The sequence below is a fragment of the Pristis pectinata genome, chromosome 1 (assembly GCF_009764475.1).
Source record: "Pristis pectinata isolate sPriPec2 chromosome 1, sPriPec2.1.pri, whole genome shotgun sequence".
Classification (NCBI taxonomy): domain Eukaryota; kingdom Metazoa; phylum Chordata; class Chondrichthyes; order Rhinopristiformes; family Pristidae; genus Pristis; species Pristis pectinata.
The window spans coordinates 3140127-3163057 of record NC_067405.1 but is presented as its reverse complement, the minus strand read 5'-3'; the positions used below and the strand labels follow the sequence as shown (position 1 = coordinate 3163057).

Below are 22931 nucleotides of genomic sequence, written 5' to 3'. Positions count from 1 at the left end.
AGCTCCAATACATGTTACACTTGAGTTTACTAATACAGCAGAGTTTGTAAGATGCTTGTGTTTCTGTAGGATAATATCAAGTTATTGTGCATTATTTTTGGAGATAAAAGTAGTGACCAGGTGTGGTGAAGTCCATTTCCCTGACCTTTTCCTTTAATCATGTGATTTGAGACGCGTGTTTGCCCTTTAACGTGACCTGCCTTCAGTGTGATGTGATGCTGACGATTCCTCCAGGGTAATTTGTGTTTTGGAAGCTTGTGATTTGTTGTGTGAGCAATACATCTCTGTAGTAACAAACAATCTGCTGGAAGAACTCAGTGGGTCGAGTAGCTTCTGTGGTGGGGGGGGGGGTGGAATTGGGGAATTGTCGACATTTCAGCTCAAAACCCTGCATCAGGACTCGAAAGGTTGACAATTACTTCCTCCCACAAATGCTGCTTGACCCACTGAGTTCCTCCAGCAGATTGTTTGTTGCTCCAGATTCCAGCATCTGCAGTCTCTTGTGTCTCCATACATCTCTGTAGTATTGTGGTCCTTTGTGCCTCATTATAGAGGAAATATTTCCAATGATGTTCTTATTCTTTCAATGAATCCTAATTCACCAGATATCACTGTGGTCAAAGTTCCTTGAATCATTTTCCAACTATTTTTGGCCCCTCCCCAATCTGCTAGTGTCTCTGGCAGCTCAGGTGCTAGCCCAGGCAACTCGCAAATTTTCACTCTTGTCTCTTCTGTGCATCATTGGGAGATCCCAGAATTATAGAAGTCCAAGCACTTGACATCTGCCCTCCCATCAGTCGACAAAGCCCAGAGGACACAGAACAAAAATTCCAAAATTGATATGGTCATGAGTTTCCTCACTCTTGTGTATGTATAAAGGTACCCATAACTTGGAGCCAGTTCAGGCAAGAGATGTAACATGAATCTGACTGTTAGAAATTACAGGAATGACTGATGAAAGTAGTCTCTTCAATTCTAAGGCAACCTGTAGTAACACATTTGGCAGTAAAGTGAATGGAAAATTACTCTTAAATTGCAGGAGTGGGACAAGGGACCACAAGGCCAAGTGAGTGGAAAGGTAGAACTGACATTAGGAGTCTCCTTGGGTGAGTGGATGCAGTGAGCAAACTCTGACTCCACACAGGAGCTCTTAGAGTAAAATGATTTCTGAATTTGTTCTTTTTATTGCACGTTGAACTCCTGCAACATAGCTTGATAACATAGTTGTTAATAAGCCTCTATGTTTAAAGAGGCTTCGTTGACTGGGAAACGCTTCGGAATGCACTTTAGAAATGCACGTCTGTCTTTTGTAGATGCAGGATAGGACATGTCATGGCTCACTTTGGGGAGAATAAGAAATGGGATCATTGTTTCCCTCAGGGAAAGTCAATCAATGTGAAATAAAAACAGAAAATGCCGCAGATACTCAAAAAAAAACCCAAGTTAACATTTCAGGTTCAATATTCTGATGAAGGGTCATCAATCTGAAACGTTAACTCTGTTCCTCTCTCCATAGATGCTACCTGATCTGACTATCCCCAGTATTTTCTCTTTTCACCATTTGCAGTTTTTTTTGCTTTCAACTTAAAATGTGGGTTGGTTGCTTCGAGGTCACGGTATGTATCTGTTGTACTTTTCCTTTTTGATGAGACTAATTTCTGCAGAACACCTAATCCCTTTATAAAAATCTTCCCTGCAGGTTTGTTGGTGGAGTTGACAGCTGCTTGTGAGCCTAATAAATCCTTCGCACAATGGCACTAATGAGAGTTTATGGCCAGATCCGGATCCACAGCATCCAGACCGGCACCACAAAGTGGAGAGAGGGTAGCTTTGAAATTGTGGAGAAGGACAACAAAGCTTCTCTGGTTGTGATCTTCAAGTCTGGAGGTCCTGCTAAAACATTCCAGGTACCATTGCACCAAAATAGGCAAGGATTTGGACCACAACCTGAATTATTTTAAATTGAGTTATTCTCGTCCAATATATTGTTGAATCGTATCTACGTATTCTTGAACTGGGAATCTCTGATGGTGATCAGGAGTGGGAGCCTCATCTGGTTTTCCTTTCATTTATAAGTTAATATTTGGGACAGGAATCTTAATCAAGATTCCCTTAATTGTCTGGAAAGGAAAATACATAAGAAATGGGACCAGAAGGCGGCCATTGTAATGTTATTATAATACAGCAGACACCCAGTTACATTGAACAATGTAGCGCGGGAACAGGCCCTTAGGCCCACAGTGTTGTGCTGAACTAATTAAACTAGTAATTAAATACTTAATTAATCCCTTCTACTCACACAAGATCTATATCCCTTCATTCTCTGCACAGTCGCATAGAACAGTACAGCACAATACAGGCCCTTCGGCCCACAGTGTTATGCTGACCTTTAAACCTCACCTGAGACTATCTAACCCCTTCCTCCCACATATCCCTCTATTTTAAATTCCTCCATATGCTTATCTAGTAATCACATAGTCACGTGCCTATTCTAAGAGCCTCTTAAGCGCCTCTTATTAGTCTCCAGTAGCACCCCTGCAGTACATTACAGACACCCACTATTTTCTGTGTGAAGCAAAAACACTTGCCCCTCACACCTCCTTTGAAATTACCCCCTCTCACATTAAGTGCATGCCTTCTAGTATTAGACATTTCGGCCCTAGAGGAAAAAAGTACTAGCTGTCTGTCTATGCCTCTCATAATCCTATCACCTTCTATCAGGTTTCCACCCAGCCTCCACTGCTTCAGAGAAAACACCCAAGTTTGTCCAACCTCTCCTTATACCACGTACCCTCTGATCCAGGCAGCACCTTAGTAAACACCTTCTGCACCCTCTGTTACCTAGAGATCAATCAACCCACCTTTTAAGTTGAAAGCAAAACATTGCCTTAATTGACTTAATTTATTTTGCTCTTCATTCCTTAATTCAAAGGGTTATTTATTTAAGAAAGCAATATAGATTCCCACCTAGTCATGCTGTAGCTTTGCGGAGTTGAATTTATTGGATTATTCCAATTTTTATTTTAAAAAAAAGGGTTGACTGAATTGAGTGCACTGGTAGGTCCAGCAGGTTGCACTAAGCCTTGTCCGATAGTTTTGCTTTGTCCACTGTTCTGTCTGTCACATAGCTCAGATTGGATGGCAGTCTCTAATACCAGGCTTTCTTTGCGCTCCCTTTCCTGTGACTAGCTCAGCCAAAACGTGAAGGTGGTGCAAATCAGCCCCTCGATGAAGCAGCATAGCCGGCTGCTGTTGACGCTGCAGGACAAGAGCAGCTGATTATTGACAAGGCTCCTAGTACAGATGCTCTGCTCCTGAAGGAATATCTGGAGGAGTTGGGCCCTGGGGTGAGTGCTGTGTTCAAAATAGAACATGTATCATTAGGTGCTCATTGGGATTGTCATCAGCCAGGACACTAAGATAAGATCTCTTTATTAGTCACATGTACATTGAAACACACAGTGAAATACATCTTTTGCATAGAGTGTTCTGGGGGCAGCCTGCAAGTGTTGCCATGCTTCCGGTGCCAACATAGCATGCCCACAACTTTCCTAACCTGTACATCTTTGGAATGTGGGAGAAAACCGGAGCACCGGAGGAAACCCACCACAGACATGGGGAGAACGTACAACCTCCTTACACACAGTGGCCGGAATTGAACCCGGGTCGCTGGCACTGTAAAGTGTTACACTAACCGCTACACTACCGTGCCTGATTCACTACACTGCATACCTGATACACTATCTGCATCAACCCTCTATTTTCTTCTCGATCTTGGTCAGCTTTCCTTAAGTACCGGACAGGAAGGCACAATTGCAATCCATCTGGATGAGGATTGATCTTGATTTTTTTTTCCCCATTACAAATGAAGGACTATGTGACTCCCACCTGTGTGCTAACCTTGGGCTGGATCATTCCATTCAACTCCCATAATGTTTGAGTTCGGTCTCACATATACTACTTTTCAGGGATGAAGACACATCCAGGATCCAGCAACTTTGGAGGAATGTTAGGAAACCGGGTTATGTCAAAGGAATCTCACCGTCAGCTATCTAATATAGAGAATCAGGTGGGTAAACTATTACCTATTCACGTTGTGAAATAGCACGACTCTTGAGGTTGTCCTTCCTGCCTCTCTAGCCAAGGCAGGTGGGTGCTTTGTTGAGAGTCTGTTCTCTTCAGCAGATTTAATGAAAATGTCTAAATATTGGAATCTGTTAGAAATGCCTGAAATGTAGAGCAGGTTATTTGGTATCTGGGAGATCTGTGTCTGGTCCGGAACAACCACCTCATTTGTCTTGACGTTTTTTTGATTGTTCCTACATTTGCAGGTTTCCCTTTCTCCCTCTAAACATGAATTTCTGATTGAAACATTTCTTCCAGACACCGGGAGAAGAGAGATGAGACTCCAAACGGAAAAACCATGAACAGTTCAGGCCGAGCAAGTCTTCAGCATGGGCCGAAAGCTCTGCAAGCAAGCAGCACCCGGGCAGCAGGTTGGGACAGCATTTACTTCAACTTCTCACACTATATCCAGAGCAATCAAGTCAGAGAACAGGTAGGAGGTTGCTTACACAAGTTTTACTTCCTTGTTGCTTTACCTATATACAATTTAACAAGGGGATAGGATACATCAGTCAAATCAAGTAAGATGGAAGAAAGCAAGCCATTTCACTTGGAATATAAGAGTATTAGAAACATAGAGCAGTACAGCACAGGAACAGGGCCCACTAATTAAACTAATAATTAAATGCCTAACTAAACAAGTCCCTTCTGTCTACACAATGTCCATATTCCTCCATTCTCTGCACATTCATGTCGCTATCCAAGAGCCTCTTGAACGCCTCTATCATATTTGCCTCCACCGCCACCCCGGGCAGCATATTGCAGGCACTCCCAACTCTTTTTTTAAAAAAAACCTTGCCCCGTGCATCTCCTTTGAACTTGCCCCCTCTCACCTTCAATGAATGGCCTCTAGTATTAGATATTTCAACCCTGGGTGAAAGTTAACGGCTGTATATCTATGCCTCTCATAATCTTATAAACCTCAATCAGATCTCCCCTCAGCCCTTCACCACTCCAGAGAAACAACCCAAGTTTGTCCAACCTCTCTCCAGATATTCTTCAGATAGTTTACTAGCATTAAGAATAATTTTATAAAGAAGGGAATGGTGACTCAGGGCCAATCAATGAATAGCTGTTGTTAAGGAAGATCAAAGATAGTAAAGTTTTAATGGCAGTCATTGTCCTCGCCATTCCCAACCATCTTCCAGTTTGCCTCTTCAAGTGGAGGTTGAAATTGGAAGTTTTATTATATTGGAGGCTCTGGAGCAAAGCTGGGGTGAGAGAGATCTTGAGAGTTTGTGACAAAATAATGAGGCAGAGACTAGGAGGATAGGAATGATGGGTGAATGATTCTATCTACTTTGGGCCTGGCCCCTTTGCACAGATTTTTAACTAGTATCCCTCATTTCTTCAGTGGGAGCAGATAAATGAAGGGTTTCAAATAATTGCTATCTAATTTCACTTTTGCGAACTGCACTGTACAAATGGTAACAAATAGATGTATGGGATAAATTGAGTAGCTTGTGACTGCTCTGCAGTAGAACAATTTGAAATAACTTGCCTGTGTACCATCCTGAACTTTTGTAAATTATTCACTGATCCTATCAGTGTAGTACATGTGCAAGGTGTTTTGTGTTGCCTCATTATAGGAAGGATGTGGAAGCTTTAGAGAGGGTGCAGAGGAGATTTACCAGGATGTTGCCTGGATTGGAGAGCATGTCTTATGAGGATAGGTTAAGTGAGCAAGGGCTTTTCTTGGTGTTGGTTTATTATTGTCACTTGTACCGAAGTACAGTGAAAAGCTTGTCTTACAAACCGATCGTACAGGTCAATTCATTACACAGTGCAGTTACATTGAATTAGTACAAAGTGCATTGAGGTAGTACAGGTAAAAACAGTAACAGTACAGAGTAAAGTGTCACAGCTACAGAGAAAGTGCAGTGCAATAAGGTGCAAGGTCACAACAAGGTAGATCGTGAGGTCAGAGTCCATCTCACTGTATAAGGGAACCATTCAATAGTCTTATCACAGTGGGGTAGAAGCTGTCCTTAAGTCTGGTGGTACGTGTATCTTCTACCCGATGGAAGAGGAGAGAAGATAGAATGTCCCAGGTGGGTGGGGTCTTTGATTATGCTGGCTGCTACACCAAGACAATGAGAGGTAAAGAGAGTCCAAGGAGGGGAGGCTGGTGTCTGTGATGTGTTGGGCTGTGTCCACAACTCTCTGCAGCTTCTTGCGGTCCTGGGCAGAGCAGTTGCCGTACCAAGCCGTGATGCACCCAGATATGATGCTTTCTATGGTGCATTGGTAAAAGTTGGTGAGAGTCAAAGGGGACAAACCAAATTTCTTTAGCCTCCTGAGGAAGTAGAGGCGCTGGTGAGCTTTCTTGGCCGTGGCATCTACGTGATTTGACCAGGACAGGCTGTTGGTGATGTTCACTCCCAGGAACTTGAAGCTTTCAATCCTCTCGACCTCAGCACTATTGATGTAGAGAGGTGCGTGTACACCACCCCCTTTCCTGAAGTCAGTGACCAGCTCTTTTGTTGACATTGAGGGAAAGGTTGTTGTCATTCATTCCACTAAGCTCTCTATCTCCTTCCTGTACTCTGGCTCATCGCTGTTTGAGGTACGGCCTACAACGGTGGCATCATCTGCAAACTTGTAGATGGAGTTAGAGCAGAATCTGGCCACACAGTCGTGAGTGTATAGGGAGTAGAGGGCTGAGGATGCAGCCTTGTGGGGCACCAGTGTTGAGAATAATCGTGGACAAGGAGGATGAGAGGTGACGTGATAGAGGTGTACAAGTTGATAAGAGGCGTAGATCGAGTGGACAGTCAGAGACTTTTTCCCAGGGTGACAATGGCTAACACAAGGGGACATAATTTTATGGTGATTGGAGGAAGGTATAAGGGGGATGTCAGGGGTACGTTTTTTTTTACACAGAGTGGTAGGTGCGTGGAACGCACTGCCGGCAGAGGTTGTGGAGGCAGATACATTATGGACATTTAAGAGACTCTTAGATAGACACATGAATGATAGAAAAATAGGGGGCTATGTGGAAGGGAAGGGTAAGATAGATCTTGGAGCAGGATAAAATGTTGGCACAACATTGTGGGCTGAAGGGCCTGTACTGTGCTGGAGTGTTCTATGTTCTATATAGTTCCAACAAATATGGTTTACCTACAAAAAATCATTATTGTGTTCACTCAACTAAACACTCATTACATTAATCAGCCATTTTGGTTGCTATATTGTAAAGAGGGAATAGGGTCACTGACCAAGGTGTAAGGAAGGTTTACAAAATTGAACCCAGAAATTCAACAGTGCAGGTATCAGGAAAGAATGAGTAAACTAGGTCTTCGAGGGGAGGCTGAGGAAGATCTAATGGAGGTCTTTAAAATGTTGACATTTTCTGATTGAGTGGAGGCAGAGATTGTTTGCACTTGTAGGGGACAGCACAACTGGAGGCTCTTGGTACATGGTAGTCATCAAGAATTCCAGTGGGGAATTCAGGAGAAACTTCTTGATTCAAAGAGTGGTGAGGATTTGGAAACTCCACGGGAAGTGGTTGAAACAGATAGCTTAGATGTAATTCAGGGGAAGCTGGAATCAAGCACATGAGAGTGACAGGAATAAAGGATTATACCGAGATTTAGATGAGGAGAGGCTTGAGATGACCACCAACTTTGCATGGAGTGATTGGGCTTTCTCTGTGCCATGTAATATTCTCAAGCAAGCAGTATAGAGTTGGTTTGATTGGACAGCCTGTCCCATTGCCCAACAGGTCACTTTAGAATAAATTCAATCTTGTTAAGGAGTGGAGTCTCAGGGTGCACTGCACCTTTGGTAGGAAATAGGGAATGGATTAGAACTGATGATGATAGAAGAGAAAATGAGGTGACATTAAGGTAGATGGAATCCATTTGGGTATATTGTGAATTCCTGAGCTGTGGAATACATAGAACGTAAAACAGTCCAGCACATGAAAAGTCCCTTCAGCCCATGATATTGTGCCAAACTAAATAAATTAGTAATCAAATGCCCAACTAAACTAATCCCTTCTGCCTACACAATGTCCATATCCCTCCATTTCCTGCACATTCCTATGCCTATCTAAGAGCCTCTTGAAGGCCTCTATCGTACCTGCCTCCACCACCACCCCTGGCAGTGCATTCCAGGCACCCACCGCTCTCTGTGTAAACAAAACAAAAACTTGCCCCGCACATCTCCTTTGAACTTACCCCTCTCACTATAAATGCATGCCCCCGGTATTAGACATTTCAACCCTGTGAAAAAGATGCTGCTTTCTACCCTCTCTATGCCCCTCATAATCGTATTATCAGATCTCCCCTCAGCCTCCACCACTCCAGAGAAAATGTTGTAGTTGCTCCCTGGATTAGGTCACATTCAAACTTGTATCTTTTAGTTCAAGATTCCAATTTGAGTAGATGTTTAAGGATTACATAAGAAGGAGTTACTTGTTGCCATGTTGGTAGGTAATGCGGCTACTTTTGTGTCATGGTCTGTTAGGATCACGGTATATACTTGCAAGTTGGAGAAAATTCAACTTTTGCTGTTTTAACCATATCCAAAGGTGGTAGGAATGTTAGTGTGATCATATTTAATTAAGGTATGTGAAGTTAATGTTAAATTACTTCCTAATTAATCCATGATTTTTTTTTATTCCTTCAGAGTGTTTAATCCACATTTGTTGTGTTAATTCAGAATACCATGTATTCATGCAATGCATAGGATAGGATTGGAAGCTACTGTCATCAAAATAAATAACATAGTAAACTTGCATATGACTTCTGTTAAATCTGATGCATAACATTTGCCTTATGGAACAGCTTCCAGAACTGAAACACTAATGCACACCAGAAGCTTCCTATCTGCAATTCTACGCACTGTCCCTCAGGAGCATTTTTTTGACCTTGGGTGGAATCTGGGGCAGATTCACCACAATGTTACCAGGGCTCCACAGAGTGGACTAAGCAATATTACATAAACTAGGTTTTACTCCCCAGAATTTAGGTTGGGGGATGGCAGGTTTTGAAATGAATTAATGGAGCTCTGAGAAACATTTTCCATTGGAAGAGTCTAGAACAAGAGGACAACCTTTAAATTGGAGGCTAGCCATTCAGGAATGGCCTCCTGTTCTGACGCCACTCTGAGTTGATTATTGTGTTTTTGTTTCTGATTCCTCTCCATATGTTGTGAGTTTGCACCCTCATCTTTAGCACCTTTGATTTATTAATCCTGTCATTATTGGTATTGAAGGAGTGAGAAAAGAAAGAGGATGCTGTCCCCAGACCTGGAACTGACTGAAGATTATCCCAAAGAGAACGACTCTTCCAGGTTAGTATCAGCAGCAACTCTGGAGATATTGACGCTGAATCTTAGTGAGGGAATTGAATGGCCCAGGTCAGAGCCAGATGCATTGTAATGTTTTAGACTGGGTGGAAAAAGTGCAGTTTGGTCGACAGTATGCAGTTTCATAGAAGGTACCACTGCTTTGGGTGATTCATGGGGCTAACGTGGACATGAAGGACATAGATTTTTTTTTAATGTAAATTCCTTGTTGTTACAGCAATAACAAGGCAACTGGAGACTCTGGTCGTAAATTTCTAAGCAGCTGCCGTGAAAAGCAACTAGGCCTGAAGCAGGTTGAGGAGAACAGGAGTTCTGGTGGGTTTTTTCTTCTTTTGAAACAAATCTTGAGATTGGTCCATGACAGTTCTCCTTGTTCCCACTGTTTCTAAGGGATAGACTGAGCAAGATTGCTCAGATTTGAAGTATAGAAAATTCAATTTGTTCTTGGTGCTTCTGGTTGCTCAAGAACTCTAGCCAGTCACTGGAGGTTTCAATGTCTTGAGTTTGTGGGTTTTAAACCTCACTTCAGCACTCGAGCACAGTCTATTCTTCAGCACCAAGGGCGCACTGCCTCACTGATGGAGATGCTGTTTTTCAGATGAAACATTAAGCCGAGGCCCTGAATATTCTATCAGGTGGATGCAACATATTTTTTGGCCACTAAGTGGTAGAACCATGAAATCACACAGGAGAGTAGAAGACCATTCTGTGCCAGCTCTTTCCCCCCCATCCCTCAACCAATACCTAAAAATGATTGTCTGCTCATTTATTCAATTGACATTTGTTGGTCCTTTGTGAAACTGACTGCTACTTCCCAGACATTGACCAAATCAGAATGTTTCTCCTTCTATCACATTCCTTACCTCCTTATGACATTTTAAAACAATCATATATTACAAAGAGACTTCACATCTCCGGTTCTGTTATCAAGTACATCCAAGTGGTTTTGCTTTCTCGATTTCTCTATCTTAGGGGATGCACTAGCAACCAATATCCATTACATTCACACAGGTACCTAAATATGTCTTTCTACCCTATTTTCTGTAAGGACTTCAGTCCACTTTCTCAGTTTCTGCTGCTCCATCAATTCTGTTTGTGGCACTTTCCATACCAGTGCTTTCAAAATGTCTTCCATTTTCCTTATCTGTGGCTTCCCTTCCACCATAGTTGATAAGGCTCTCAACATCATCTGCTCCATTACCTGCACCTCTGCTGTCAGCCCTTCTCCTATAATCCTGATCAAAAGTAGAGTTACCCTTGTCTTCGCCTTCCACACTACCAATCTTTACATTCAACATAATTTTCAATGTGATGCCATCACTGGGTACCACTCCTTTTTCAGCATTATGAAGGGACCATTCCTTCCATGGTTCACTTTGATCTCCACCAACACCTACTTCCCACCTTCCAGCATCTCTCCATGTAACTGCATGATGTTCAAAACCTGCCCTTTTATCTCTTCCTTTCCCACCATCTCAGGACCCAAGCACTCCTTCCAGGTGAAGCAGTGATTGAGTTGTACTGCATCCGACTTAGTATATTGTATTCAGTGCTCACAGTGTGGGCTCCTTTATATTGAAGGAACCAACTGCAGATTGGGTGATATTCCCTTCATTCTCTCAACCTCCTCTGCAACTGAAAACAAAGTTGATTTTTAACTTTTTTTCAAACTCAGTCAGTCATGCAGAATCTGTGGAGGCAAAAGGTGCAAGTCAACACTGCGGATGCTGCTTGACCCATTGAGTTCTTCCAGCATTCTGGCTTTTGTTCCGGCTTCCAACATCTGTCTCTTTTGTTTTCTAACTTTTTTTACTTCTGCGAAAGGTCATTAACCTTTAATGTTGACTCTTTCTCCACAGTTGCTGCCTGACCTATTGAGCATTTCCAGCACTTTATTTTTCTGCACAATTAGATGCTGTACTGAGGGCAGTTGGGGAAGAAGTTCAGGACGTAGAAACATAGAAAATTACAGCTCAATTCAGGCCCTTCGGCCCACAAAGCTATGCCGAACATGTCCCTACCTTAGAAATTACTAGGCTTACCCATAGCCCTCTCTTTTTCTAAGCTCCATGTACCTATCCAAAAGTCTCTTAAAAGACCCTATTGTACTCGCCTCCACCACCATTGCTTGAGCCCATTCCTCGCACTCACCACTTTGAGTAAAAAAACTTACCCCTGACATCTCTGTACCTACTCCCCAGCACCTTAAACCTATGTCCTCCTGTGGCAACCATTTCAGCCCTGGGGAAAAGCCTCTGACTATCTACCTGATCAATGCCTCTCATCATCTTATATACCTCTATCAGGTCCCCCCTCATCCTCCATCACTCCAAGGAGAAAAGGCCGACATCTGTTTCCTTGTGCATGATATTCTTTAGATCCTAAAGCTGGAGAGTGTGGGAGATGAAGATACCTCCAGATGAAGTCCATTGGACCACTGGACCCAAACACTACACTTAAAGATATTTATTCATTTATTTATTTATTAGTCACATGTACATCGTCTTTCCTACTCTTTGCAGGTCTGATGCCACTCCAATCCTTTTATGGAAGTAGAGCCTCTTCCAAGGATTACTCCTCAGGGAACTCCTTCTTGGACAGGTGAGCCTTGCCAAGTGCTTCTGCCACTTAGTCCCATCTGCATTTCCCAATTTCTGTTTTGCTTTGTTGCCACTGTTTACTGAGGAGTCTGTAGCCGTGGGTAAAACCATATAACCAGTTTGTTGATTGCAAAGTGTGTTCTATCTGAAAGAGCTTCCAGTAAATAACCTGTAAACATCTGTTTGTGAGATCTTCTCCAGAGAATGTGTGAAGGCCAAACTGTATAATTTCAGTGTTGGATGTTTTTCTGCTGGTATTAGTATTGCATTGGTCCAGCAATGTGGCAACTATGGTACCAGACAGAATCCTATCACCTATGAAATTGAATAAAATTCACGAGGGGCATAGATAGGGTCAATGCGCACAGGGTGAGGGAATCGAGAACTGGAGGGCACAGGTTTAAGGTGAGAGGGGAGAGATTTAATAGGAACCTGGGGCAAATTTTTCACCCAGAGGATGGTCAGTATATGGAACGAGCTGCCAGAGGAAGTGGGTGAGGCAGGTGCATTAACAACATTTGAAAAAGGTACTTTGATAGGTATATGGATAGGAAAGGTTTAGAGGGATATGGGGCAAATGGGACTGGCTTAGATGGGAATCTTGGTCGGTAAGTTAATTATTATCAAACAAAATTTGACACCAGGCCACAAAAGAAGGTGTTAGGGTAGGTGCTCAAAAGCTTGTTTGAGATGAAAATGTTAATAGTCTGGGCAGAAGCCAGTATTGGTCAGCAAGCATGGAATGGTGAGTGAGCAAGATTCTCTGTGGGCACAGAGAGACAAGGGAAGGTGGAAGGCTAGTCAGCGAACCTTTTGGGGTTGTTGAGTATGAAGGTAATAGAAGAAGTAAATACAGTAAGAGGGGTCGTGGACAGAGGATGAACATTGTTCAATGGCAGTTGGACTGAAATGCTTCCTCTCTGGTGTAGATTCTAAGTATTTAATTTGCTTTCTTTTGGGCAGGTCCGGGCTCTCAGGTCAGGCTCCCTCAGCAAAAAGGAACCTGGGATTTTTACCTCAGCCCACGCCCCAGTCAGTGAAGAAACTGCGTCCGAATCAAGATTACACAGGATGGAATAGGCCCCGGGTGCCCCATCCAACTCAGCTCCCACAGCAACTTCAGGGGTAAGGAACTTGGCAGCCTCCCGGTCAACTGCCAGAGCCAGGGCCACTTCTGGTGTTTCATTTCACTGTAGCGCTCTGAACCAACTGTTCTGCTCATGGGTCCAGTCTTTCTGATTGTAGAAAGGTTCTGGGGAATTCCTTCCATGGTATTGAACTGAATTTCCTGGGGACTTTTGTGATTAGAATTACGCATTACAGATTATAAAATACTAGTGAGAACTTATCCAGAGAAACTCTTCCACCAGCAACCACCAATTCATGATATCTATTGGTACTTGCTTACTTGTATTCCTATCTCTGTTCAACAGGTAAATCCCTTACCCCCACTGATATTTGTGGGGTTGGCATGTCTCTCAGACTGTTTAATGATCTGTTGTGCTTGTGGTGCTGTTCAGTTTATCCAGCTACAGTTATAAAACATGTCACTACACTGACTGCTCTAGCTAAGTGCTACACAGTACTTCCTGGTCTCTCAGGAGCTTTCTCATCTTACCTTTGAGTCCTCTTATACTCGTATTCAAAGTCGAGTTTATTGTCGTATGCACAGGTGCAATGAAAAACTTGCTTGCAGCAGCATCACAGGCACGTAGCAATAGTATAACTCATTTGTATGTGAGTGGTTTTTTTTTGTTTTGTTCCCCTTCCTGCTGTTACCCACCTGTGATTGAGTTGAGCAGTGTTCTGGGAATGTAGAAAAATGTCCACTTTGCTGAGAGGGTGGGGGTGGGGGGGGGGGGGGGTGGAATAAATAAATAAATGAAAGGGACCTGAGGGGTGACTTTTTCCACACTGAGTATGGTAGGTATGTGAAACGAACTGCCAGAGGAAGTGGTAGAGGCAGGTACAATTACAATGTTTGAAAGACATTTGGATGAGTTTGTGGATAGAAATGGTTTGGAGAGATGTGGGCCAAACACAGACAAATGGGACCAGCTCAGATGGACATCTGAAGCATGGGCAAGTTGGGCCAAAGGGCCTGTTTCCATTCCGCATAACTCTGACTCCATGAATGATGAGAGATTGCAGAGTTCTGGGTGTCCTTGATTTGCAAAAGGCTGGTATGTGGGTACAGCAAGTAATTCAGACAACTAACAAAATGATGCTATTTATTCCAAGGGAAATTCAAAGTAGGGAGGTTGTGCTACAGGCATTTGGAGCATTGGTGAAACCACATCTGGAGTACAGCATTAAGTTTTAGTCTCCTTAATTAAGAATGGGTGCATTATTTCAGGGAACACTTGCTAGACAGTACCTGAAACGGGTCAGTTGTCTAATGAAGAAGGTCTGGTCAGCCTAGGCTTGTATCCACTGGAGTTTAGAAGAATGAGATGGAACTTGATTGAAACAAAAGATCCTGAGGGGTCCTGACCAGGAGGATGTGGAGAGGATTATTCCTCTTGTGAGAGAAGCTAGAACTAGGCCGTTGTGTAAAAAAAAGGGTTCACTGATTTAGAGCAATTTTTTCCTGAGTTGTGAGTCTTTGGAATTTTCTTTCTCAAAAGGTGAAGGAAGCAGTGTCTTTGAATATTTTTAAGGTGCGGTTAGTTGATAAGCAAGTGGGTGAAAATTTAATCTTATTAATTTATCAAACAGACTTGAACTAAGTGGCTTATTTCTGCTCCTAATTGGTATGTTACGTCTCTGGTCTGCCTAATGGGATTTGTCTGCTTTGATCGGCAGGTTTTCAAACCTTGGCAATACCTGTTACATGAATGCCATCCTACAGTCCCTGTTTTCACTTCAATCTTTGGCAATGGATCTACTGAAGCAGGGCATCCCCTGGAAGAAGATCCCAGCAAATGCTTTGCTTAAGTAAGTGCTTCAGTGTTGTGAATTTGCAGTTTTGGGCAGTCTGAGGACCTGCACCAACTCTTATGGTGTGAAGTATTAAATTTATTAATTTTATGCGAAACATAGGTCACTGGGATTGTGAATGCAACACTCCTGCCAATCCGTATTGGGTGGGAAAGGGCTGGAGAATGAGCCCCCTTCTTGGCTGAGTCTAGGTGTCATGAGGGTTAGGCCTCTAACTTTGTCGGGACTCAGGCTTGTGATCAACAGCCATTGAACTCTAGTTAAACTAAAGTGCACTGTGATAACTGTTCGGAAGTATCCTTGGAAAGAGGTATTTTCATGCTCTCTGTTCTGTGGCGGAGTGGATGTGTAGCGGCTTCTCACAGGTTAGTGTCTCTTCTGACCCTTGTGTGTTGATCTTTGGTAGGCGCTTCGCCCATCTCCTAGCCAAGAAGGATAACTGTAGCCCGGAAGTAAAGAAAGAGCTGCTGAAGAAGGTGAAGAATGCCATCTCAGCCACTGCAGAGAGGTTCTCTGGATATGTGCAAAATGTAAGGGTCACGGCAATCGGGATTGATGGGACTGGGCTGGTGACTTGTTTTAATGGGTGGGTTTGCTTTCTGTCATTGGTATTCCTGGTCAAGGAGCCAAGTCCCCTTGTGCAGAACATGGGGGAATCAAAGACCAAAGTAGGTGCAAGTGATTAGATGACACCAACTTTGGATTGGAAGAGAAGGAAAGTGAAATTCAGATTAGTTTATTGTCATATGCACCAAGGTACAATGAAATTCCTTGCTTGCTGAAGCTCGCACAGTAAACTGCATACATTGTAATACTAAATACAACAATAAATACAGCGATGTGCAAAGATCGTAGTGCAAACTGAGGCATTACAAAAAATACTAAAGTGACAATAATGCATGAGGTGGAGTTAAGAATTTGAGAACGTGGCAGCACCACTGGGGAGGGGATGTGAAAGAGGTGATTGGTTCAGGACTCTGATAGCCGTGTGAAAGAAGCTGTGCTTGAGACTGCTCAACCAGGCTTTCAAACTCCCGTATTTCAGGAAGAAGAGGATGATAAAACAGTTGGATGAACCCTAGGAATTAATAAAGTGGCTTGTGGTTCCCAAAGTCTTCTCCACTGGGGATTTCTTTCCCTCATTTTGATTTCTTCTAGAGATTAATTACTGGGAATAATCGACAATTGCTTCATAGTGTGGTGTGGGACTAACAGACTAATAGGAAAGAATGAGCTTGCATTACATAAACAATTAAGCACTATTTTGGTCTAGTAATGTTATTTTAAAAAGTAATAGAGGGGCCAATATGTGCACAGCATGTGATGACCATATAATCAACTTCACTGAATTTTGATGGGGACTTTGTCAATCCATTCCTATGTCCCTGAAGCAAAGGAAGAAATTGGCAAAGACCAAAGAATTGGAAGGGTAGAAAAGGTGAAATGAAGCTGCAGAAATGCTGGAGACAAATGGGAAGACAAAGTGCTGTCTGGTGGCTGCCACAGTTCAGGCTTCAAATATTCTTTAAAAACTTGAATGAATACAAGCTGTTGTGGTTGCCTTGAATCTGATGTCAGTGAGATGCTGCAGTAGGCTTGCCTGCAGTTAGAAGGAGCTGTGGTCTGCATCTCCAGTGTTGCGTTTGTTTGATAACTGAGTTCCTGGGTAAGTCCTGATGCAGGGTTTCAACTCAAAACGTTGACAGTTCCTTTCCTTGACAGATGCTGCTCAACCCACTGAGTTCCTCCAGCAGATTGTTTGTTGCTCCTGGGTCAAGTTGTCCTAAGGTTTTAACTCAGTCCACTCAAACTTTTAAAGTGGAACCACCACCGCACCCCACCCCCCCCCCCCCCCCCCCCAAACGCATATTAATGCTTAATCCTTGAGTGCATATACTGGGATAAAGTGGTGGTCACTGTTTAAAAGTAAGGAGTCCAGTAAGTCGCAGATGAAGCAAAATATTTTCTCTCAAAGGGTGGTGAGTCTTTGGAACTCTCTTCCTCAAAGGTTGAAGCAAAGCCTTTCAGATCAACCAAGATCTTCTAGAATGGTGGAGCAGATTCAGTGGTCCTGGTGACCTGTTCCTTATTTGCATGAAAAGCATATGGGATCCATTCATTATTGATTTATTAATAGATGCCAGTTTGGAAGTTTGGCCAGTGGTGTGGCTAGTTCTGGAGTGCAGGGCTTCAGTATAACAGCTGGATATTGTCCGGTTCTGTAGTTTTCGCTGTATCCATACCGTCAGTTTTGTGATATCACATTCAGCAAATTGTCCTGCTTATGTGATGGTGGTGATCTCGGGAGGAAGCTGTGATGAATCATCCCCTCAAAATTTCTGGCAGAACGTGGTTGCAAGTGCTTCATCTCTGTTACACTCGCATTCTGGTACCTGCCATCACTGAGGATAGGGATGTTTTTGGAGCCATTTCCTCTTGTTAGCAATTCAGTTGTCTGCCACCATTTGACTAGATTGTGACAGCACTGAACACTTTGATCTGATCTATTTGGGATCATTTTGCTCTGTCCATACTGTTTAGCATGCACATAGTCCAGTAGTGCATCTTTGATGCGTTGGTACCTCAATTTTGGTGTGCTCGGTACTGCTCCTGGCATGTTTTCCAGCACTTATTGAACCAGGGTCAAGACCCTGGTATCATAGCAACTGTGACGTGAGGAATATGCTGGGCCAAGAGGTTACAAATTATGTGGTGTACATTTCTGCAAGTGCTGATGATCCACAGTGCCTCATCGATACTCAGTTTTGTACTGCCAGATCTGTTCTTTCATTTTCATTGAGTGCGATTGTGGTACCACACAACACAGTGGAGAGTATCCTTGGTGTTGAAGGTAGTCCTCTCCACAAGAACTGTGTGCTGGTCACTTTTAACAGTGCTGTCTTCTGCAGGTGCATCTGCTATAGGTAGACAAGTGAGGGCATGATCAAGTAGGTTTATCTCTCCTGTTGGTTTGCTCTCTACCTACCATTGGTCTGTCCTTCAGGACATTGCACAGCTTGGACAGTAGTGATGCTACCATGCACCTTTTGGTCATGGGCAGTAAGTAGTGGCATGCTGCCTGAAGCTGGTAAGAGAAGTATATTTAATAGAAACTCTAAAGAGAATTGTATAAGTACTTGGAAAGGAAAAAATTTGCAGGTTTGTGGGTAAGGAGCAGTGGGTGGGACTGATTGGAGACTTCCTTTGATAGACTGACATAAGTACAAAGGACCAAATGGCCTCCTTTGTGAAAGAATTTGTATCCGTTGTGCACGCTGAATGCTGTTACAAACCTGGCTCGTAATGTGTAACAATGTATGGTAAAAATACACTGCTGCTCCTGCATATTATTCTGGGGTTGCAAACTTCTTGATCTGTTCCCTTGAGTAAGTGGTTGGTCACAGTTCCAGATTCGGCAATATGGGACTCTGTGCTGGCACCGGCATTGGTGATGATAGTTATTTTGCTTCGTTATTGTGAAACCGAGTTATATCATCTCTGTCATCTCTTTGACCTCACAATCAGAGCAGTGCCACACAAAACCCTTGTCGCCTTTTCCTATCACTTCTTCACCATTGTTGGCTGAATGTGATCCACTCCAGAGGGGCACTTGTATTATAATGGTCAGGTTTGTAGTAATTCTATAATGGGATGAAGTTAATCCCCACTTGGGTGTGGGTGCTGACTATGTGTTCTGTTTATGGTAACGACGTTGTATGAAAATCAAACAAATACTGCAGATGCTGGAAATCAGAAATAAAAACAGGTCAGGTAGTGTCTGTGGAAAGGCAAACAGAGTTAACGTTTTAGGTCTTCGCCGCTCTGTCCCTTCTCGGCCTGAAATGTGAACTGTTTTTCTCTCCACAGATGCTGCCTAACCTGCTGAGTGTTTCCAGTGTTTTTTTTTTGTTTTTATGTTCAAACTTGATGTTGTAGTTTGTACACTTGCAGAGAAATGAGCTCTTCAGTCAACCTTTGATAGAAAACCTACCATGGGATGCAGAATCATAGAGTTATACAGCATGGAAACAGGTTCTTCAGCCTAACATCCATGTTGAACAAGATGCCCAACTAAGCTAGTTCCACTTGCCTGTGTTTGGCCCATATCCCTCTAAACCTTACCAATCCATGTACCTGTCTAAGTGTCTTTTAAATGTTGTTCTTACTTACCTCTACCACTTTCTCTGGCAGCTTGCTCCATACACGCACCACCCTCTGTGAGGAAGTTGCCCCTCAGGTCCCTTTTAAATCTTCCTCTCTCACCTTAACCCTATGCCTTTTCCTGGGTTAAAATGCTCTGGATATTAATAACTCTTCAAGGAAAACGTGAGTCTCAGGAATTCTCCTGGAGCATTGTAGATCTCCTGGATCATTAAGTATTTGAAGAGAAGGTAGATGCATTTTTGAAAGATTTATAAGATGTCTTTATTAGTCACATGTACATCGAAACACACAGTGAAATGCATCTTTTTGCAATTGAGGATATGGGGAATTGACACAGCAGAGGCCTGGGGCAGATCAACTGGTCCATCAGTTAGAAGATATAGGAGCCTGAGGGCACGTACCACCAGGCTTAAGGACAGCTTCTACCCCACTGTGATAAGACTATTGAATGGTTCCCTTATACAATGAGATGGACTCTGACCTCACAATCTACCTTGTTGTGACCTTGCACCTTATTGCACTGCACTTTCTCTGTAGGTGTGACTTTACTCTGTACTGTTATTGTTTTTACCTGTACTACATCAATGCACTCTGTACTAACCCAATGTAACAGCATTGTGTAATGAATTGACCTGTATGATCAGTTTGCAAAACAAGTTTTTCCACTGTACCTTGGTACAGGTGACAACAATATACCAATACCATGATCGTATGAAATGGTGGGGCAGGCTGGAGGGGCCAGGTGGCCTTCTTGTGTTCCTATTTCTGACGATGCTGCTTCTCTCCCTGATTGGTATGTGTAGGATGCCCATGAGTTCTTGAGCCAGTGCCTGGACCAGCTGAAGGAAGACATGGAGAAGCTGAACAAGACATGGAAGAACGAGCCAGTGGCGGGTGATGAGAGTCCTGCGGGACGAGCGTATCATGAGGCTGGGGCTGCCAGAGTCTACGCCTGTCCTATCATCTGCAATGTAGAGTTCGAGGTCCTGCACACAATTGACTGCAAAACGTAAGTCAATTGAGAGATTTGACGGGAGAGTTGAAGTGCTGGGGCTACATCCTTGAACCAGATGGCAAATCCACCTTTTCTGTAGTATAGAGGTATACAATGTTTGCCAAATGGAGCCAAGATAATGACCAGTTCTTTTAGTCAAAGCACAGGGGAATTGTTGTGGTAAGTGAATGTTGGGTTCCTTGCGGTATTGTCTAAGGAGATCAATTTTATCTCCCAGGGATACCAAACTAGTTACCGAGTTAGATTGCACCCCCAACTTTCACACACATGCTCTTATCCCTTCTCTACCTGAGTCATGTGGTGAGGGAGGAACTTGGGCAGAATGGCCTCGACCTGCCCATTGGAAGAATAGGTTTACTGGAAGAAGTCTGACCCCTGGTGGAGGGGAGAGGGTCAGTAACCCAAGTTTTTGAGGTTGTCTTTTATAATGTGAAAATGTGTTTCTGATCAAAGATGGTATGTAATTACCCATAAGATGCTGGAGGAACTCAGCAGGTCAGGCAGCATCTGTGGAGGGAAATGAACAGTCGGCATTTTGGGATGAAGGGTCTCGACATAAAACATTGTCTGTCCAATTCCCTCCATAGACACTGCCTGACCCACTAGGGAGAGAATTGGACAGACAATGTTTTATGTCAAGACCCTTCACCCCAAAATGCCGACTGTTCATTTCCCTCCACAGATGCTGCCTGACCTGCTGAGTTCCTCCAGCATCTTGTGTCTTGCTGCAGATTCCAGCATCTGCAGTCCCTTGCATCTTATGCAGGAAACTGCTTATCTGCAAGTATGGTGTAATCTGCAGAGCAGCTTGTGATGAATTAGCTAAATTTAACTGGTGTGTATTCGTAAGCTGTGGAGGGACTAGGGCTGATGTGTAGAGTACTGTTTCATTGGTCACATGTGATTCTGGTTTGTTGCAGGTGTTGTGAAAGTGTCACAAAGCGGGAGCAATTCAATGATCTTTCCATCGACCTCCCGCGGCGGAAGAAGCAGCTGCCCCCAAGATCAATCCAGGATTCACTCGACCTCTTCTTCAGGGTGTGTTCTCCTGACTGGCTGTTGTGTGTACGAATGAGGGCACTTGCACTTCAGAGGAGGTCAAGAGAAGATGTGGGAGGTTTGGGGCAGGTGGGGGTGGCAGGAAACAAGATGAGGAAATAGTGTTGATAACTCAATAACAAGTATATAGTTTTAGATTGTGTTTGGGGGGGGGGGGGGGGGGGTGGGGACGACAACTACTGGGTAAAGCCACAGCGGTCACGTCTTGGTTACTGAGTCTCGCTCTTTGGCTTAGAAGGGAAGTGGGGAGAAGAGGCAAGCGGTTGTGATAGGGGATTCATTGGCCGGGGAGCAGACAGGAGGTTCTGTGAACAAGAATGAGACTCTCAGATGGTATATTGCCTCCCAGATGCCAGGGTCAGAGGTGTCTCAGATCAAGTTTATAAGCATTCTTAAGGGGGAGGGTGAGCAGCCAGAGGTTGTGGTACATGTTGGCACCAATGATGTAGGCAGGAAAAGTGACAAGGTCCTGCAAAGTGAGTTCAGGGAGTTGGGTGTTAAGTTAAAAGACAGGACCTCCAGGGTGGTGATCTCAGGATTGTTCCCGTGCCACGTGCTGGTGAGGCAAGAAATAGGAAGATAGTGCAGTTTAACACATGGCTAAGCAGATGGTGCAGGAGGGAGGGCTTCAGATTTTTAGATCGTTCGGCTCTCTTCCAGGGCAGGTGGGATCTGTACAAATAGGACTGTTTGCACCTAAACTGGAAGGGGACCAATATCCTTGTGGGAAGGCTTGCTAGTACTGCTCAGGGGGCTTTAAACTAGAGTTGCTGGGGGTGGGAACCAGAGCGGCAGGGCAGCAAATGGAGAGGCTGTGGGGAAAGTAGATGTTAAGACTACAAGCAAAGACTGAAACCGAAAGGTTGAGCATGGTGGGACTAATGTTCTGAGTTGTGTGTATTTCAATGCAACGAGTATTGTAGATAAAGCAGATGAACTTAGACCATGGATCCGTACGTGGAATTATGATGATGTACCCACTAGTGTGAAGTTGGTGCAGGAGGGGCAGGACTGGCAGCTCAGTGTTCTGGGGTGCCATTGCTTTAGATGTGATAGAGGGGGAGGGTGGCATTACTGATCGGGGGAAATGTGACGGCAGTGCTCGGAGAGGACATACTGGAGGGCTCAACTACCGAGGCAATTTGGGTGGAACTGAGGAATAAAAAAGGGATTAATTAGCGGGATTTAGAGGAGCAAATTTGTAGACAGATAGCAGACAGTTGCAGGAAATATAAAGCTGTGATTTTAACTTTCCATATACTGACTGGGACTCCTATACTGTAAAAGAACTGGATGGAATAGAGTTTGTTAAATATGTTCAGGAAAGTTTCCTTAATCAATATATGGAGGTTCCAACCAGAGAGAGCGCAAAACTGGATTTCCTGTTAGGGAATGAGCCAGGGCAGGTGACAGAAGTGGGTGTAGGGGAACACTTTGGATCTAGTGATCATAATTCAGGATAATTATGGAGAAGGACAGGACTGGTCTTAGGGTTAAGATTCTAAACTGGAGGAAGGCCAATTTTGAGGGGTTCAGAAGGGATCTGGCAGGTGTAGATTGGGATAGGTTATTTTCCAGCAAAGAGATGCCTTCAAAAGTGAAATATTGAGAGTACAGAATCTGTATGTTCCTGTTAGAATAAAAGGCAAGACTAACAGGTTTAGGGAGCCTTAGTTATCAAGGGATATTGAGGCCCTGGTAAAGAAAAAGGAGGC

At 43.6% G+C, this 22931-nt stretch overlaps 2 protein-coding genes across 2 annotated transcripts in view; one reads left to right on the top strand and one right to left on the bottom strand.

The window, feature by feature from the left end:
- Positions 1–22931, bottom strand: part of LOC127569523 (ATP-binding cassette sub-family B member 6-like) — a 549089-nt gene that overhangs the window by 221693 nt on the left and 304465 nt on the right. The gene's annotated exons all lie outside the window — the stretch shown is intronic.
- usp37 (ubiquitin specific peptidase 37) overlaps positions 1–22931 on the top strand; it is a 62536-nt gene that overhangs the window by 8823 nt on the left and 30782 nt on the right. The window contains 12 exon segments of the mRNA XM_052024508.1: positions 1700–1907; positions 3190–3271; positions 3274–3347; positions 4437–4558; positions 9346–9423; positions 9656–9753; positions 11961–12039; positions 13002–13163; positions 14844–14975; positions 15385–15508; positions 19946–20151; positions 21078–21195. Coding sequence (XP_051880468.1) covers positions 1752–1907; positions 3190–3271; positions 3274–3347; positions 4437–4558; positions 9346–9423; positions 9656–9753; positions 11961–12039; positions 13002–13163; positions 14844–14975; positions 15385–15508; positions 19946–20151; positions 21078–21195 — 1431 coding nt within the window. The 5' untranslated portion in view covers positions 1700–1751.